At 50.6% G+C, this 17,619-nt stretch overlaps 1 protein-coding gene across 3 annotated transcripts in view; it reads right to left on the bottom strand.

The window, feature by feature from the left end:
* Window positions 1–17,600, bottom strand: part of LRSAM1 (leucine rich repeat and sterile alpha motif containing 1) — a 35,244-nt gene extending 17,644 nt beyond the window's left edge. For 2 of the 3 annotated variants that reach the window (XM_010856917.1, XM_010856915.1), the window contains exons 1-15: window positions 17,527–17,600; window positions 16,983–17,218; window positions 15,292–15,395; window positions 14,725–14,781; window positions 14,194–14,238; window positions 12,908–12,985; window positions 11,772–11,840; window positions 10,597–10,681; window positions 9,479–9,600; window positions 8,550–8,640; window positions 5,825–5,955; window positions 2,790–2,819; window positions 2,379–2,501; window positions 1,872–2,011; window positions 757–801 (exon numbers count right to left, since the gene is read on the bottom strand). In XM_010856917.1, coding sequence (XP_010855219.1) covers window positions 757–801; window positions 1,872–2,011; window positions 2,379–2,501; window positions 2,790–2,819; window positions 5,825–5,955; window positions 8,550–8,640; window positions 9,479–9,600; window positions 10,597–10,681; window positions 11,772–11,840; window positions 12,908–12,985; window positions 14,194–14,238; window positions 14,725–14,781; window positions 15,292–15,363 — 1,088 coding nt within the window. In that variant the 5' untranslated portion in view covers window positions 15,364–15,395; window positions 16,983–17,218; window positions 17,527–17,600. The remainder of the gene's footprint in view (window positions 1–756; window positions 802–1,871; window positions 2,012–2,378; window positions 2,502–2,789; window positions 2,820–5,824; window positions 5,956–8,549; window positions 8,641–9,478; window positions 9,601–10,596; window positions 10,682–11,771; window positions 11,841–12,907; window positions 12,986–14,193; window positions 14,239–14,724; window positions 14,782–15,291; window positions 15,396–16,982; window positions 17,219–17,526) is intronic. The other variant, XM_010856916.1, reaches the window with a different exon arrangement.
* Window positions 17,601–17,619: the final 19 nt, after the last annotated feature.

A 17,619-nucleotide genomic window follows, 5' to 3' on the forward strand; every position in this document is an offset into this window, starting at 1 on the left:
GAAACAAAGTACATCACCTCCAATTCCCACCACTCAGAGGTTCAGTGTAAACATTCGGGGTGGGTCCTTCTACTTTCTGAGCAGAGATACAAGTAGGTTGTCTTTAAGAAATGATACACTGTAGGTACCGCTTTTCCACCTAGCAATATAGTGCTTTCCTTAACAAGGAATATTCTTCTATAAGACGTTTAATGCTTACAGATTACTCCTCTGTACATAATTCATGTACACAAATTTTTTCTTTCCAGAAATTTCTTTTCTAACTATTTACACTAGAAATACAATTGGACATTAATATACATACATTCTTATTCATGTCTGAACTTTTCTCAGGATGGTATGTTTTAACAAACTTGAAGGCAGCGATTCTTTTTAATTCAAAACTCTGTAAGGGGGTGAATCTCCTCATGATAAAGTGAAAGTGTTAGTCGCCAGCTGCGCGGACTCTTTGTGACCCTATGGACTGTAGCCCCTCAGGCTCCTCTGCTCATGGGAGTCTCCAGGCAAGAATACTGAAGGAAGTTGCCAGTTCCTTCTCTAGGGGATCTTCCTGACCCAGGGATCGAACTTGTGGGTCTCCTGCATTGCAGGCAGATTCTTTACCATCTGGGCCACCAGGGAAGCCTGAATCTCCTCAAAACTCTAGGAAATCTTTCTGACATAGTCCTCAAGAATCACAAGACCTTCTCTCCCCAGGTCTGCTCACCCACAGGAAGGCAGGCAGTCATCGAGAATGTGCTAGAGCAAAACACTGACCTTTCGTTTTCCAGAGACTTCAGAATCTCGGAACTTTTCTTCTGCCTGTGAAGGAAACCATGAACAGCCGGCAGTCATTGTTGGGTCCGTTTCCAACAGAACTGCTGAGGGCGGCTTAGGAACTGGCCACTTAGGGCTGTGTTCTCAGGCCAATTCCTCAACCACTCCAAATCCCAGCTCCTCATCTGTGAAATGGGAAGAATAATTTTTTTAAAGCTTCATGGAGTATTAGTAAAGTGTGAACAAGAAAACAGACATAGAGTACTTCACATGTAAGAAGCAGCCAACAGAGGGCAGTTTCCTGGGTGCCCCCGGGGGTGGGCACGCTGCGCATGGCAGGCCAGCCGGCTCCCTCTGGCACTCAACCGCAGGCGAGGGAGGAGAAGGACTCAGAGGACAGTGGACAGAAGGCTGGAGCAGCAGGGGGTGTGGCAGAGCCTGTTTCTGGAATCTTTCCCCAAGAGACCCCCAGCTAAACTTTCTCAGGCTTCTTGAGACCTCTATCCAACCTGCTTTTTCCCATTGGAGCTTGATCCCTGTGGCTCTGGCCTTGGACAGGATCTATTAAGGCAAATCTCACTGTAAGGCGAATGGCTGACCTCAGAGTGACATGTGACTGGAAAGCCAAAATATTAGAGCAGGACGTGATTTTAACTTGTTAAACCCACTCACTTTACAGATGGGAAGCTTGGGAGGCAAAGATCCAATCAGTAGCAGCCCCAAGAGGCAAACCTGGTCATCCCTGGATCGGATTCTTTCAAGTGTGTTAGTTGCTCAGTCTTGTCCAACTTTTTGCAACCCATGGACTGTAGCCCATCAGGCTCCACTGACTATGGGATTCTCCAGGCAAGACTACTGGAGTAGATTACCATTTCCTCCTCCAGGGGATCTTCCCAACCCAGGGAACAAACCACGTCTCCCATGTCTCCTGCATTGCAGGTGGATTCTTTACCCGCTGAGTCATCAGGGAAACCAGACTCTCTTAAAGTCAGTGCCAAATGCAGCACCGAGACCTTGGGTAGAATCAGAGACGGTGAGGGAGAGATTGAGCCCCACGTGGGCATCATGTTAAGGGAGGTCTCTGGGTCTGGGGACCGGAGAGATGGGAGCCTGACCTGTGGTTCTCCTGCAGGAGCTTCTGGATCCGGTTGGAGATGTTCTGCTCTGTCTGCTTCAGCTGCTCCTGCAGCCGCCGACGCTCTGCATCCAGGAAGCGCTGGTGCTCGCTCAGGCCCTGCTCCAGCCGGGACTGCTCCTGCGGCAGGACAAGCAGAGGTCTGGGGTCTGCTGGGACCCTTTCAGGTACCACAGAGCAGCCAGGGGCCCAGGCCTGAGACGAGGAGACCAGGTTTCCTCTGTCTTGCCAGCTCTGTGTTGACTTTGGACCAAGTCCTCCCGTTGCTAGGCCTCAGGGTGTCCACGCACGGGAAGAGCCTGGACTAGGTGATCTGTATGGATGACTCCTCCCCAGCCCTGTGTCCTGGAGGGTGGGCCTAAGAGAGGTCACCCCACTGCCTTCCCACATCAGAGGGACCGGAGTCAGGAGTCAGGAGTCAGCCTGAGTCAGGAGGCCCCTGGCAGAGGAAGCAGACAGGCCTGACCCCACTTAGCCGCTCACGAACCTCCTTGACCGTCTGAAGGATCTCATCTTTCTGGCTGTTGCTCTGCTGGAGGAGCTGGGCATGCTCTCGCTGCCCGAGCTCCAGGCGCCGTTCAAACTCAAGTTTCTCCAGCATCTTCTGTTCCTGCAAGAACGGAGACCCTGGTGATGCTGGCACAGGCTCTAGGGGGTTAGGACGTGAGAGCTGCAGGGGATGGGCTCAATCTCTCCGAGCCTCAATCTTCTCATCTGTAAAGTGGGGACGTCCTCCCACCCACCAAGGCTGGGTGAGACCATGGGGAGGTGATATACGTGGGGGCAACTGTTACTTCACCCCCTGACTTAGAGGCTGGAAGAGCTCGTCTCCTCAAATGTAACAGTTGAGATGTTTAATGAGAAGAAAAGTGACAGAGGACAAAAGACATTCTCTTACCTTCCTCTTCTCATAGTCTGAGAACCTATTCTGGGAGGCAAAAAAAAAAAAAAAAATAGTGGTTAAGAGAAGGTGGGCAGCAGGGGTTCTCACTGGCCCAGAATTCCCAGGCAGCCTGACAGCCCTCAGATTTGCAGGTCCATCCAGAGGGACTGCCTTGGAGGGCTGGGTAGGGGTGGGGGATTAAGGGGCTGGCTGTTTGATAAAGGGTTCTGGATGGTTCTGATGGACACCAGGGTTGAGAATCGCGGGGCTTGGCTTAAAGAGCTTCAAGTCTTAAGTTCTGGGGATGCAGCACAGAGAAGGCAAGGGTGTTTCAAAAAAGAGACCAAGAAATGGGTGTCTGACCCCTTGTACGTCTGCACAGCACAGCAAGCTACCAGCTCCAGCCCCCAAAACAACTACAAATGCACCAAGGTGTGTGTGCAGGTTCCTGCAGAATTGTTCAAAAGAGTGAAAACACTGGAAATAACTCCAATGCCCATCAGCATGCGATTGCTAAGTCACGGTTCATCCACACAGTGGATTATTACACAGCTGTCGAACGACGGGGCAAACGTGGGTGCAGCTACAGAAGGGTGTCTGCCAAATTTCACTGTCTGTACAGTGCGATTCCTCCCTTGTAAAAGCACCACCACCAAAACTCAACTCCCAGCTCTGGAGGGGCTGAGACAAAAGCCACGAAGGAGAGCCATTCATCAGTTCACGGCGACTGCCTCCAGGCGCTGGGACTGCAGGGTGGGAGGGGAGATGCTCACTCCGTATATTTCTGTATTGTTTAGATTTATAACAAGGAGCATGAATTACTTTTGTAGTCCAACATCAGCGCACGCATGCGCGCACACACACTTCTTTTTTTTAAACCAGCCTTTCTATTTAGTTATTTGGTTCTGAGATCAGGATCAAGTGTTGGAGCTATAAAAGCAGCATTCTATAAAGAAATAAGATTTTCCCTATGCTAAGGTAGGAGTAAAATTTAAGCTTATCTTTAGTTATATAGATAATACCTGACTATATTCTCCTTGTAAAAAACTAAGCAAGGCATATAAAAGTATCCATTGACTACTCCCAGGCCTAATCCTTGTTCCCTCCCACCCTCCCTAGCCCTGCTCCCATGTAAATATCATTATCAGACCCAAGTCCATGCATCTACCTACCTACAGTTTGTGCCTTTAGAAAAAAGATATACGTTTGTATGTGTTTCCATATATAAACATATTTTTTAATGAAGGTATAATTTATATACTGTAAAATTTATCTTTTTAAAGAAGTGTACAGGTCTGAGTTTTGACAACTGCATACAGTCATATGACCATCACCACAATCAGATGTGAAGCCTAGCTGGCTACAGTTGGTGCCCGCTCCCAGCCTCAATTTGTGGGCTCCCGTGGAGGAGCATACGGGTAGGGGGTGGGGCGCAGAGGTGGTTTCTGTCTGGCCTCACCGTCAGAGGCACTCTGGTTACTATGGACAACCCTTGCTGAGCTGCTTCCTGTAGCCCTGACCTACTCTAGGTCTCCCCCAGGGACCCAGGGGTCCACTCTCCTCAAGCTCCATCAAGCAGGGAGACAGGAAGCAAATCCTTTCTTAATTCTTCATGTAATTAGAGCTGTGGTTGTAATGGAGCAGGGCCCTGTGGGGCCTTCCCAGGACAGATCCCCTCCCCCTTCACAATGTCCTCCACCTGCCTCTTGTCTGTAGAGATTTTAGCCAAAGAAGTAACTTAAGAGAAATGAGAAAACACAGAAGCAAAATAGTCAAGCAAGACAAAATAATTGTTTAGCCATTAAACAAAGGCAAGAACCTTTAGTTCCTCCTCAAAGGCTACAGATAATGTTCTGAGTCGTATTACTCAGCTGTTTTGCAGATACTGAAACCCCCACCAGGTGGAAGAAATGAGCTACATGATGACCAGACTGCAGCCATGACATAAACCGCTCCATCTCACACAATTCCCAGAACTGGCCTCAAAGAAATGGGAACAAACCGACTCTGGAGTTACAGATAAACTGTACCCAAAACGATCAGGATGGTGCTGATCAAGCAGCTGGACGACCAACTTCAAGATGATGCTCCGCACACAGCCCCCTCCTCTGCCTCCACACCCCTGAAACCCCCCTTTAAAAACCCTTTGCCCCCTGACCCACAGTGGGAAGTTGGTTCCTGGGGACGTGCATCCAGCTTCTCCACAGGATAACTAGCTTCCCCAGTAAAGCTATCCTTCCTTTCAGCCAACACTTGTCTTTCAGTGTTGGATTCTTGAGCCATGAGCAGCTGAACCCAAGTTCAGCAACACAGGTTCTCCCAGGAAATGCACAGGGCGCTCTAAGAACTTCCATAGATCTGACCTAGGCTGTTGTGTTGTGGAAAGCTTCTCAGAAAATGTGATGTTTCAGCTGGGAACTGAAGGATGAGACTGGAGCAAACGGGCGCAGAGAATCCAGCAGAGGGAACCCCCTATTCAAACACCCCAGACATTCAGGGACAGAGAGGAGTGGGATGAAGCTGGTGCTGGTGAGTTGGTGCAGTGAGGCCGCCTAGGAGGCCTTGTGAAAACTTCTACACGTATCTGCTTGGCTGAGTCACTCAGCTTCTGGGATCTCAGCTCCCAACCAGGGATGGAACCTGGGTCTTGGTACTGAAGGCCAGAAATCCTACCCACGAGGCCACCAAAGAAAGAATCCGCCTGCCAAAGCAGGAGACAAGGGTTTGATCCTTGGGTCAAGAAGATCGCTTGGAGAAGGAAATGGCAACCCACTCTAGTATTCTTGCCTGAAAAACCCCATGGGCAGAGGAGCCTGGTGGGCTACAGTCCACGGAGTTGTAAAGAGCTGGACATGACTTAGTGACTAAACAACAAGACCACCAGAGAAACCCCCGCGTGTCCGTTTGAAGGGAGGTAAATTCTAGTTTGATGGAGAAATCTGGGGGCCAAAGCTCTGAACGCCCCTGCGTGCGCAGAGCCCTTGCGCACACACCCTGACCCTCGCCCTCCCCGCCGCCCACCCCACAGGCCAGCAGGCGGTGCGCCTTACCTGCCACTCCTCCTCCTCCCTGCAGAGTCTGTCGGTGGGCCCGTCGGGGCTGTCCAGGGAGTTCTCAGCCCCATCCTGCTCCAGGATCGGCAGCAGGTACTGAGAAGGGGGGTAGTACTCCAGCCCTGACTCTGCGAGAGACGGACACAGGCTGACCAGGAGGGAAGGAGACCACCTTGCAACCCGGAGCAGTCCACCGCTCCCCTGTGATGCTGGCTCTCCTGCACTGCTCACAGGCCTAACGCCCGGGCCGTAAATGTGGCAAGCACTCAATAAGCGTCAGCTGAGCGAATAAATCTTCCCGCCCCCTGCCTCTTTACCATCCATGTGAGAATGAGGAGATGAAAAATGCCTGAGCTTTGTAGAGAAGCCTGGGTTCAAGACCCAGCTCTATGCACAATTTCCTGGGTAGCTGCCTCCCGTACATTTGAAAGGATTCATACACTTTCCCCATTTGGCCTTATTCTTGCTGATTTATAAGTGCTCTTTACATATGATAGTTAATAACCTTGGGTCTATAACATATGTTGCAGCTATCTTCTTCCAGGTGGTAGCTTATTTTTTAACTTTTTTATTTTGTTGTGTGTGCATGCTCTGGAGAAGGCAATGGCACCCCACTCCAGTACTCTTGCCTGGAAAATCCCATGGATGGAGGAGCCTGGTGGGCTGCAGTCCATGGGGTCTCGAAGAGTCGGACATGACTGAGTGACTTCCTTTTCACTTTTCACTTTCATGCATTGGAGAAGGAAATGGCAACCCACTCCAGTGTTCTTGAGAATCCCAGGGATGGGGGAGCCTGGTGGGCTGTGGTCTATGTGTTGCACAGGGTCGGACACGACTGAAGTGACTTAGCAGTGCATGCTCAGTCATGTCCGACTCTTTGCAATGCCATGGACTGAGGCCTGCCAGACTCCTCTGTCCATGGAATTTTCCCAGGCAAGAATACTGGAGGGGGTTGCCATTTACTACTCTGGGGGATCTTCTCAAGCCAAGGATCAAACCAGGGTCTCTTGCATCTCCTGCATTGGCAGGCAGATTCTTTACCATTAGCACCACCTAGGGAGCCTGTCTTTTTAACTCTGATGATAGTATCCTTTTGAGGTAAAGGTTAGATGTTAATGTAGTCAATGTCATCCTTTTTCCCCTACCAAAGGATATAAATAGGCAATTCACAAGAAATACTAAAAGTGGACAGTAAACATGTGAAAAAGTATTCTAATATTCAAGGAAATGACATTAAAATAATAATGTTGTCATTCAGTCACTAAGTCGTGTCCAACTCTTTGTCACCCCATGGACTACAGCATACCAGGCTTCCCTGTCCTTCACCATTTCCCGGAGCTTGCTCAAACTCATGTCCACTGAGTCAGTGATGCCATCCAACCGTCTCATCCTCTGTCACCCTCCTCCTCTTGTTTACCCATCAGGTTCAGGTCAGCTCAGTTCAATCGCTCAGTCGTGTCCAACTCTTTGCGACCCCATGGACTGCAGCATGTCAAGATTTCCTGTCCATCACCAACTCCTGGAGCTTGTTCAAGCTCACATCCATTGAGTCAGTGATGCCATCCAACCATCTCATCCTCTGTCATCCCCTTCTCCTCCCGCCTTCAATCTTTCCCAGCATCAGGGTCTTTTCCAATGAGTCAGTTCTTCACATGAGGTGGCCAAAGTATTGGAGCTTCAGCTTCAGCATCAGTCCTTCCAGTGAATATTCAGGACTGATTTCCTTTAGGATGGACTGGTTGGATCTCCTTGCAGTCCAAGGGACTCTGAAGAGTCTTCTCCAACACCACAATTCAAAAGCATCAGTTCTTCAGTGCTCAGCTTTCTTTATAGTCCAACTCTCACATCCATACATGACCACTGGAAAAACCATAGCTATGACTAGATGGACCTTTGTTGGCAAAGTAATGTCTTTTCTTTTTAATAATCCATCAGGTTAGAAGACTTTTAAAGATCTCACCAATTGTTAGCGAGGCTGTGGGGAAGAAGAGTCCTCAGATGCTCCTCATGGAACTTAAACCGATGGAGCCTCTTCAGAGGCAATACGGAGCGCCTGTCCCTGTCCACCTACCAACCCTGCTTCCCTCCAGGGGATGCTCCCAACATGCCAGAGAAGTGTGGGTTAAAGCATTCGTTCCAGGGGCAAATGGGAAATAACTCCCAGTGGTTCCACTGGGAATACTCTACAGCAGTTTACAACAGACAGAGCCACACATCATGGGACAGGAAAGGCCCGGGACCTATTCTTAAGTGAAAAAGGTAGGGCATAGAATCGCCTGGTGCAACATCTTCTGTGGGTTTTTAAAAATGTTTTTAAGACAGCAAAACCAAAAATTTTACAGACACATTTATACCTGCTGTGCTGTGCTGTGCTTATTGCTCAGTCGTGTCTGAGTCTTTGTGACCCCATGGACTGTAGCCCGCCAGGCTCCTCTGTCCATGGGGATTTTCCAGGCAAGAATACTGGAGTGGGTTGCCATGCCCTCCTCCAGGGGATCTTCCCAACCTAGGGATCCAACCCAGGGCTCCCACATTGCAGGCGGATTCTTTACCATCTGAGCTATCATACTTCCTCACGTGACAGTCATCTTTCCCTGCTCCTCCTGCCAGATCTGCAGAGCTCTAGGCAGGCAGGGACCCTCAGCTGCCTCACTGGCACAGAGCAGCCCAGGGGCCGTGGTTTGTGCTCGCTCAGCGAAGGAGGTGGGCTGCCTGGCTTTACCTTTGCAGAGGAACTGCTGAATGGCCTCAGTGCCAGCACCGCACACCTCCTGCGGGGGGTAGACCATGGACAACGCGTCGAGGCTCAGGGTCTGCAGACACAAGGAGACCCCTCTATATCTGTCGTTCACTTCACTGCTCAACACAATCAAGACATAAGATCTTTAAAGAGGTAATCAAGTTCAAAACAAAGTCACCAGTCTGGGCCCTAGTCCAGCATGAACTGGTGTCCTTAAAAGATGAGGCAATCAGGACTCAGACCCATTCCAAGGCAGGAGGATGGGAGGACACTGGGAGAAGACGGCCGTCCAGAAGCCAAGGAGAGAGAGGCCTGAGAAGAACCAACCCCACCAAGACCTTGATCTTAAGGCCCCAGCCTGAGGCGCTTCGTTAGGACACCCCCGGGAGACAACACAGTGCCCCAGGTGACCGCCTTGCTCTCCGCCCCTAGCTCTGACAATCACGGTTTCTGCAGCTCTGAGCTAAGGCTGCTCCCTCCCTGCCAGCGCCCTCCAGACACAGCGCCTTCCAACCACATTGGCTCCCCTGCTCCTCCCTGAACACGTCCTGGGCTTTCCCATCTCCTGCCTTTTCCCGAACTGTTCCTCCACCTGGAATGCTCCCATGAGCCCTGTCGACTTCTCCAAAGCTTTCTCCTCTTTCAAGATCTGGCTCAAACACCATGTCTTTCACAGTGTTAATGAACCCATCAGGATTCAGCATGAGCTTTTCACTCTACTAGGAATATGCTTTGCTGCCTCCATTATGACAGCAAGTCACCTAATTACAGTCATTCACACTGTTCTCTCTGTGAGCCCCTGAGATCTCCTTGACCCCTGTATCCTGTGACCAGGGCAGGCCTCCAGGAATGTGGGAGGGGAGCGGCGGGCAGGCCAGGCAGGCCCCCAGGCGAGAGCACGGCCCACCTACCTCCAGGGTTCGGACGTGTGCCAGCATCCGGGGCAGCCTCTGAATCTCGTTCTCACTGATGTCCAGAGTGCGCAGGCTCCGAAGCTCCCCCAGCGTGTCCGGCAGCTCCTTCAGCCTGTTGTCTGGAAGGGTCCCAGTGGCACAGCTCAGCACCCCACGGCCCCTTCACCAGCTTCTGGCCTGACACCCGCCAGGACTGGGCGGAGGTGGGTGCCTCCCTCTGAGCCTGGGGTATACCTCCGCTCCATGAGGAAGAGCGGTGGAGTTTCAATGACCCAGGTTCAAGTCCCTGCTCCACCACTTATGAGCTGAGTGACTTTGGAAAACTGATTTGACCTCCCTGGACCAGTTTCCGCATCAGTAAAATGGAGGTGCCCACACTATTTGGCCTTATAGGAATACTGAGGGATTCAAAGAGATGATGCATGTGAAAAGGTGCTCAGCACAGGGCCTATCACATGAGGTACCTATCACAGTAAGTGATCAGTAAATTGGGTGCTATTATGTTCATCATTAATTATATGTTACAAATGGGTAAATTATGGCATCCTGTGCAGAAAGAACTGGAGGAAAAGAAGAAAGAAGAGAGCTGGGGGTACAGGGAGGCACGTGTTAGAATTTCAGCTCAGTCACTACCGCACTGGCTGGTCTTGAGCAAGTCATGGCTCTCTGAGCCTCGTTTTCCTCATCTGTAAATTGGGGATAAGACCTCCTTCCTCTCTCACACACTTGTGGCACCCCCGAGTGTGGAAGCGCTCCTCACTGGGTGGGAAGGGATACTCAGAATAGCTCTCACCCAGTCAGTCCACACTCTCATCATCCATCGCCCATGGCTCTAAACACGAATGATAGAGTCTTGGGGGCCTTGCTGTCAATGCCGTCTGCTCTCCTCCCTGTAAGGCCCCGACAGGGAGGAGCTGCAGGAACCCTCCAGACGCCCTGTCTCTGGTTACCATGGAGATACACCGACCACAAAGGAGGTCCAACAGTTTGAGTGACACGTGGGGGCTGGCTGCTCTTGTGCTCAATGGGTCCCAGGACAAGCACCCTGGGGACTCTAGCCGGGTCAGCTCAGAGCAGACCGAGGGTCACGTGGACAGGGCTTCCTGGCCCCCTACCTTTCACATTGAGGGTCTGGAGCTGGATCAGGTTCCCAATGGAACGTGGGAGATAGGTCAGTTGATTCCTTTCCATGTTCAAGACCTAAGAGAGAGGGAGAATGCCATGAGAAGGCACACACACAGACAATAATGCCTCCCCCTCTTCTGGCCAGCCATCATCCGGGCACCACACCCACATCTTTATCTCCTGACAGCCCTGTGAGGAAGACACCAGTTGTCACGATCCCATCTGAGAGATGAGAAAGCTGAGGCTCGGAGTGGTGAGGTCCTGTGTCCAAAAGGCAATGCTAGACTTTGAACCCGGTTCTTGCTGAGGCTGTACCATTTATACTGACCACAAACACCTGATAATAAGGGGATCCAGGTGAGGGGGCACGTAATGAAGCCTTGTTATCCTGGAGTGAACAGAAGGAAGCTGAGCTGCATACAGGCAGTGGGACCTGCCTGAGGCTGCGGGGCCAGCAGCTGGTGGAGCGGGGATTGAATCCTGGGCTGATGGGTGGCACCGTGAGGTGAGCGAGGCCGCCAGGATGACACATAAAGTAACCATTAAAAATAAACCGATACGATGGGAAGGCACGCACGTTAAAAATAACGTGGCAGATGAACATTCGATGAACCAAAGGATGGCTGTAAGTTATTCTTATCAGGTATCCAAAAGTTACAGAACTGTGAATGCACCAATTATACAAAAATTCATGTGTAAAAATGGACGGTCTGTCCTCGGTGAACTGGGGATGATGCTGACATGTGTTCAAAGAGGGGCTGTGAGCAATTGGTTGACGATGCAAGTGAAATGCTTAGCTTGGTGCTGGCATGCAGCGGGCGCTTGATAAATGCAGGGGCTGCCACTGACAAGAAGCGGAAGTGAGACACTGAGCCAGAGAGCTGAATTCATCACTTGGAAATGGTGGACTCGCTGGGTGCTCTTTTTCTGTAAAGTTGTGGAAGCTAATGATGCAATCCCAACGCACATGCCAAAAATTCGGTGGAGAGATGCCCACAGCCCAGACTGCAAGGCTGACGCCACCCCTGGGCATCTCAGTAGTAAAGGTGGAGAAGCCAGGGGCACCTAAGCCCTGGCTGGAGCATGACCAGAACATTCTGGGTCTGTGCGGCTGCAGTTTCTTACTTAGGGGGTCAGAGGTGGGTTGTGTCTCCTGCAGCCGTACCTGCAGGGCCGTCAGCTGCCCTATGTCATCGGGAAGGGCTGTCAGCTGGTTATCATGAAGATCCAGAACCTGCAGAAGGGAAACAAGTGGAACACCCGAAGTCCCTGACTGAGAAAGCCCCCGTGATTTCAGGCTCCAGGGAGACAGGGTGTGGTAGGGGTGCCTCCGTGCCTCTGGTGTTCAAACCAAGAGTACCAACCCCTTCCTCCCCAACTAAAGGACCACTCCATCTTTTTTTTTTTTTAAGTATTATACCACTTAATTCTTATTTATCCAGTATGTGTACATATTCATGTTGAAAATTCCTCATAGTCTAGATATATATTTGCATAGTAAAAGACTACCAAATATGCAATAAAATATTGATAGCAGTTCTCAATCAAAATCAATCTCAATCAATATCAAAATATTGATAGAGTGTGAAATTATGTTTTTCCTTATGCTTAACTGTATTTGCTAATATTTTAACAATGAAAATGAGCAAAATGGAGTAGGATATATATATATAATATATATATATGAAATATAAATATACATGAATATGAAAGCTTTTTAATGTTATCTTTCTTCTGCTTATAAAAATACAGCATGTTGGACCAGAACAATAAAGAGAAGTAAGAACTACCCCTAGTCCCTACACACCAGCATTAGCAATAAAAATCACTTTGATGCCTCCATTGCCAGTCTCTACACTGCCACGTGCATAGCCTCGGTCACAGCTCAAGTTTATGGGGAACAGCCCGGGGGTCCTGCCTCCCGTCCACTGTGACCACGTCCCAGCCTCTGTCCTGGGGGAGCTGTTGGGAGGGAGTCACTCAGCTCACCGCGCCTCCACGCACTGGCCACACGGTGCCTGGCGTGCCTCCTCTTGCTTCTTGTCTGAGCCCATCGGTCTCCCTGTTCTCTGCCAATTTGCTTGCTATGAGTTTATGGTTTGCCTTTCCACCTAGCGGGTAAGCTCCCTGAGGGCAGGGCTTGCAGCTGGTTCTCTCTGCAACCTCACCGCACACAAGCCCAGACCATGCTGATCATGCCCAGAGTCCCGATGACGTGAGGCACATCTGGCATAAACTCTGACAGCCGAGATGTGACTGGAGGGGCGTGCTGGCTGCCCCCTGGGAGCAGGGCCCCGGTACCTTGATGGTGGCGAGACTCAGGAGGCTGCAGGATTTAGGGAGCAGGGAGGTGAGCACATTTGTGTGGACGATCAACACCTGCGTGGGAAAGAGTTTCGGCATGTTAGGCTGAAGGAGAGCTGCAGGGAGGGGGGCTGGAGGCGGGGCAGCTGGCACACACTGGACACCAGCAGTCAGCCCGGCCCAGTGCTCTCTCCTGTGGACATCACAAGCGACGTTTCCAAACACGGGAAAACCAGATGACCTTAAACTCTGGAATCTCAAGACTGAAAGGGACCTCAGAGGTCTAATTCTTCCTTCCATCCTGAGAAGGGATCCCCTTGCAGCTGTCCCGACCTTAACGTCCCTCAGCTTCAGCAGCATCTTGTGGAAAATGTTGTTGATGTTGTCTAGTCTCTCAGTCGTGTCTGACTCTTTGTGACCCCATGGATTGTAGCCCACTAGGCTCTTCTGTCCACAGGATTCTCCAGGAAAAAATATTGGAGTGGGTTGCCATTTCCTTCTCCAGGGGACCTTCTTGACCCAGGGATCGAACTCTGCATCAGCAGGTGGATTCTCTAGCACTGAGCTACCAGGGAAGCCCCTTGTGGAAAACAGAGAATGATAAACTCCTGCCTCTGAGGGCTGCTAACAAGCTAACAGACAGTAAGCACTCAGCCCAGGGCTGGGACATGGTCAGACGCTCAATCAGAGTCACATGCTACTATTTTTGTTAGGTGTTGACACCTGCATGGATACTTCCAATGTCAAGCCACTCCTGTTGGCATAGAACACATTTTACCTACCTGCTCTTAGACACTTCATTTAGAATACTGTTACCTACCTGCATTCAAGGCTGCAATGCCTTTGTGAAAAATCATTCATTCCACTCTTAACCTTCCCTAATTGACCAAAATGAAATGAGTGTGATTTTTACTATTAATAACAATGTGGTTATTCAGTGTCCACTATGTGGCAGGCACTCTACTCAGGCCATTTACATCTTTATCTCTACCTCCCTGTCACTCATTTAATTCTCATAATAGCTCTGTGAGTGGAGAACGACGGATGTCTTCCTTTCACAGATGGAGAAACTGAGATGTAAGAGTGTAAGGAAGTTGCCCAACTCAGGAGGGGCCCAGCCAGAGCTGCCTGATGCCAGGGCCTGCTCCCCTGTGAGGACACCTGCTGCAGGGGGAAAGCGTGCCATTCAAAGAGAAGAGGGATGTCTACGCCAGGATCCCCGCCTGATTTCAAACAAGCAAACATGCCATGAATAATTTTCTGAAAACGTAGATCCATCTCACCTTCTTCTGCAGAACTTTACATGTTGCAAAAGCCCCAAATGGAATCTAAAATAAGATAAAGAAGAATCAGTGCCTCCCCTCCTGCCAGTGTTTAACCTGTTGAGTGGCAGGAAGAAGGGACAGGAAGTAAGTCAGTCTAAGCCCTGGGAAGGCTGGGAGGAAGCCGCACCGGGTGGTCACCCCCTCCAATCAGCTGTCGGGTGACTTTCCCAACTACCCACCCCATCCCCATCATGAACTCCGAGGGGCAAAAGACAGATTTCTGATGTCCTACAGAGAATCCCAGGCTCTCCCAAGGCCTCAGGAATCTGTGGGTGCATTTTCTGGACTCTGTGACTCTTGAAGACCATGCTGAGGCCAAAAGATCATCTCAGTTTTCTTTCACAAGAACAAAAGCTAAGGAAACATCTCTTGACTAGAGCTTCTGCCTCTTAAAAGTCTCAGTCCACATCTATCGTTTCCCAGGGACAGCAGAGCCAGAAAGAGAGCAGATCAAACTTCACAAGCAGAACACCAACCACCCCACTTTACCTCGGAGAGTTCACATTTAGAGATGTCAAGAATGTCATCTGCTCCAGCTTCTTTTGCCTAGGGATAAAAAGAATTAAAAAAAAGCCAGTGGGGGGCAGTTTCCAGGACTTTACTGGTAGTCCAGTGGTTAAGACTCCGCACTCCCAATTCAGGGGGCCAGGGTTCAATCCCTGGTCAGGGAACCAAACCCCACATGCCACAACTAAAAGAGCCAGCGTGCCGCAGCTGAGACACAGTGCAGGCAAATAAATAAATAGTTTAAAAAAGAAGAAGAGAGAAAAAGAAAAGGGTTCGAGCAAAACATCCTTCCAGGGTGCACAAATCAGGCAAAGAAACATAGGATTAATGGCTTCAAAGAATCGCAGACACCCTCCTGGTTCAGCTAGTCCATTCTGAAGGTGCACCAACGATCCTGGCTTTAACTGGGCTTGAGGTTCAGCAGGGAAGAGTGTGAACAAGTCACACCAAGTGTGGTCAGTCTGCAGAGGGGAAGTGCAGCGTGGAGCCCTGCTGCCTGGGGCGGAGGTGGAGATGGGCATAGACTGGGAGGAAACCCATTTCCCTCACCAGACACATCTGGTACTCCAGGCGTTTCCGAGCCTCATCGCTGGGTTTCCGCTTCCGGAAGAAGAGTGGCATCCTTCCTTTTTTCTAGAGCGATCTTCACCACACTAGGGCGGAGGAGAGGGGTGAGGGCCTGGGGCATCTGTCACCGCCCCCCAACACCCTGGACAGAGCACAGTAACAAGAGCACAGAGCTCATCTGCTGGATTATATGCTCCTTGAGGGCAGGGCCATGTCCATCTTGACCATCCGTGCCCCGAGCCTGGCACAGTAGGTGCTCAATACCATTTGTTCTTTGTTGACTAAACAAGCAGCAGCAGGATGTAGAAAAGCACAACAGCAAGCCAGGTGACCTGGCTTTGAGCCCACATTTGCCCCTGACCCACTGTGAGCCCCTGACATACCCATTCCCGTTCAGGGCCCCCATCTCTCCTCCAGGTTAGACAAAGGGGTTGATCTGGAGACATTTCCTCAGGTCCTCTTCAAGGAGGCTCTTTGAGGACTCTAAGAGCCTTGGCTAATGAATCACTTCTAACCCCTGAAACACTATCAGAGTGGCATGAGCAAACCACCAGATGCTGCATGGCTTTAGCCAGCTCTGTCCTTGATCCTGGGGAACTCAACTACATTGTAACCAAAGAGGTTTCTGAATTATCAATACATAAAAATTCAAAAGCAATTCTCAGGTAATTTGCCACTCTCCCAGTTATTATGATCCCATTTGATTCTCACCAAAGCCCTCTTTATAGTAACAAAAGTGATGCTCATCAAGTTCAGCTATCTGGTTATACAGCTGGACTGTAGTCCAAACCAGTCTGGAACCTCTGCTCTTTCAAGTCCTGATCCCACGGAGTTTGCCCAACTCCTTGGTGCTTCAGTAACTTAGCACACACTGAGTACACACGGTCCTGAGCTCACTGCCTGCCCGGCATCAGAAAATGTCAGCACTTGATATGGAACATCAGTGGGTCAGGATGCACTCATACACAGAAGCTTATGGCTAACAGCATGGACTCTGGGATGATTTTGTTTGTTTAACTGTTTTTGAATCCCAGCTCGGCCACCCACCAACCATGTCTGCTTGGTTTACCTCTCTGAGCCTCAGTTTCCTCATCTGTAAAGTGTGAGTAATATAATGTTCCCAACACCTGGTTCTATTTGGAGCCAGTGATTTCCGTATTTGTAAGGCCCATAACACAGTACCTGGCACAGTGGTAATCACATACCACCACACATCTAACAAACATTTATTCAGGGCCTAGGACAGTAGAAAGAGCCAGGCAGAAACCGGGTGGAGATGCAGTTGAAGAAGACATATACCTCCTCCTCAGGGGAGTGGCAGAGATCACAGGTCTCTGCCAACAGAGGCGTGGGCTGTCTGGGGATCTGGCCTAGCCTGCAGGGCTGGCTCAGGCCCCTCTTGTCGCCCCACCTGTCTGCAGGGATGGGGAATAATTTAAAACCAGCCCTCCCCCATCTCTCCTTAATGACCAGCTCTTATCCTTCTGCTCTCCAATGACTAACCTTCCTTCACTTCCTCCCCAATGGCCACCTCTCTTCCATCCCTCCTAGAAGACCAGCTCTTCCCTATCTGCTCCCTGATGTCCATTTCTCATCCATCCCCTCCCTGACGTCCAGCCTACATGGGAAGAGCCACACCCGTCCTCCCCAGCCTGGAGTGGGCAGTGCCCAACCTTGCTGTGCAGATAAACAGGTCCCTGATGGTTGTTCCCTCGGGTGGACCTGAAGGCAGGCCGATCACTCGCAGGGCTTGGTCATGGACGTGGGGTGGCAGGCCACCGGGCACTGCACATCCCCTGCTGAGCAGAGTCTGGTCTCCTCCAAACGAAGGAACTGGGGATCGAAATTCAGAATCTCAGAAAGTCATGCAGACCAGGATGACGAAGTCTGAGACCGAAGACCGCAGAATCTTAAAAGAGTTAAGAGTTGGACCGGATTTAGACTCTTAACAAAATTGTTCTAATAGCTAAAATGCATACATCACGAAGGAATTAGAAGGTGGTCCGAGATCGCTGTGGCCGAGAGGTCTCGGAATGCGATGCGGACCCTTAGGAGAGGGGCGGGGCTCTGGGGGTGACTGGGACTATGGGGTGACCCTCACGATAAGGGAGAATGGGGAACAGCGGGGCCTAGGATCTCGGGAGCAGTCCTCTGTTGTCTGCCTTCTCAGGGACAACTGCCCCGAACCCCTCTTCAGACCCCCTAGCCACAGCTCACCGCAGTGCCGGGTTCTCCAGCCGCTAGCCTCAGGTGCCTGCCCACAAGCAATATGGCAGCAAGGGCGGCGCCGGGAGGGTGGGCGGAGACGGC

The sequence above is a fragment of the Bison bison genome, unplaced genomic scaffold (genome assembly GCF_000754665.1).
Source record: "Bison bison bison isolate TAMUID 2011002044 unplaced genomic scaffold, Bison_UMD1.0 scf7180017864375, whole genome shotgun sequence".
Lineage (NCBI taxonomy): Eukaryota > Metazoa > Chordata > Mammalia > Artiodactyla > Bovidae > Bison > Bison bison.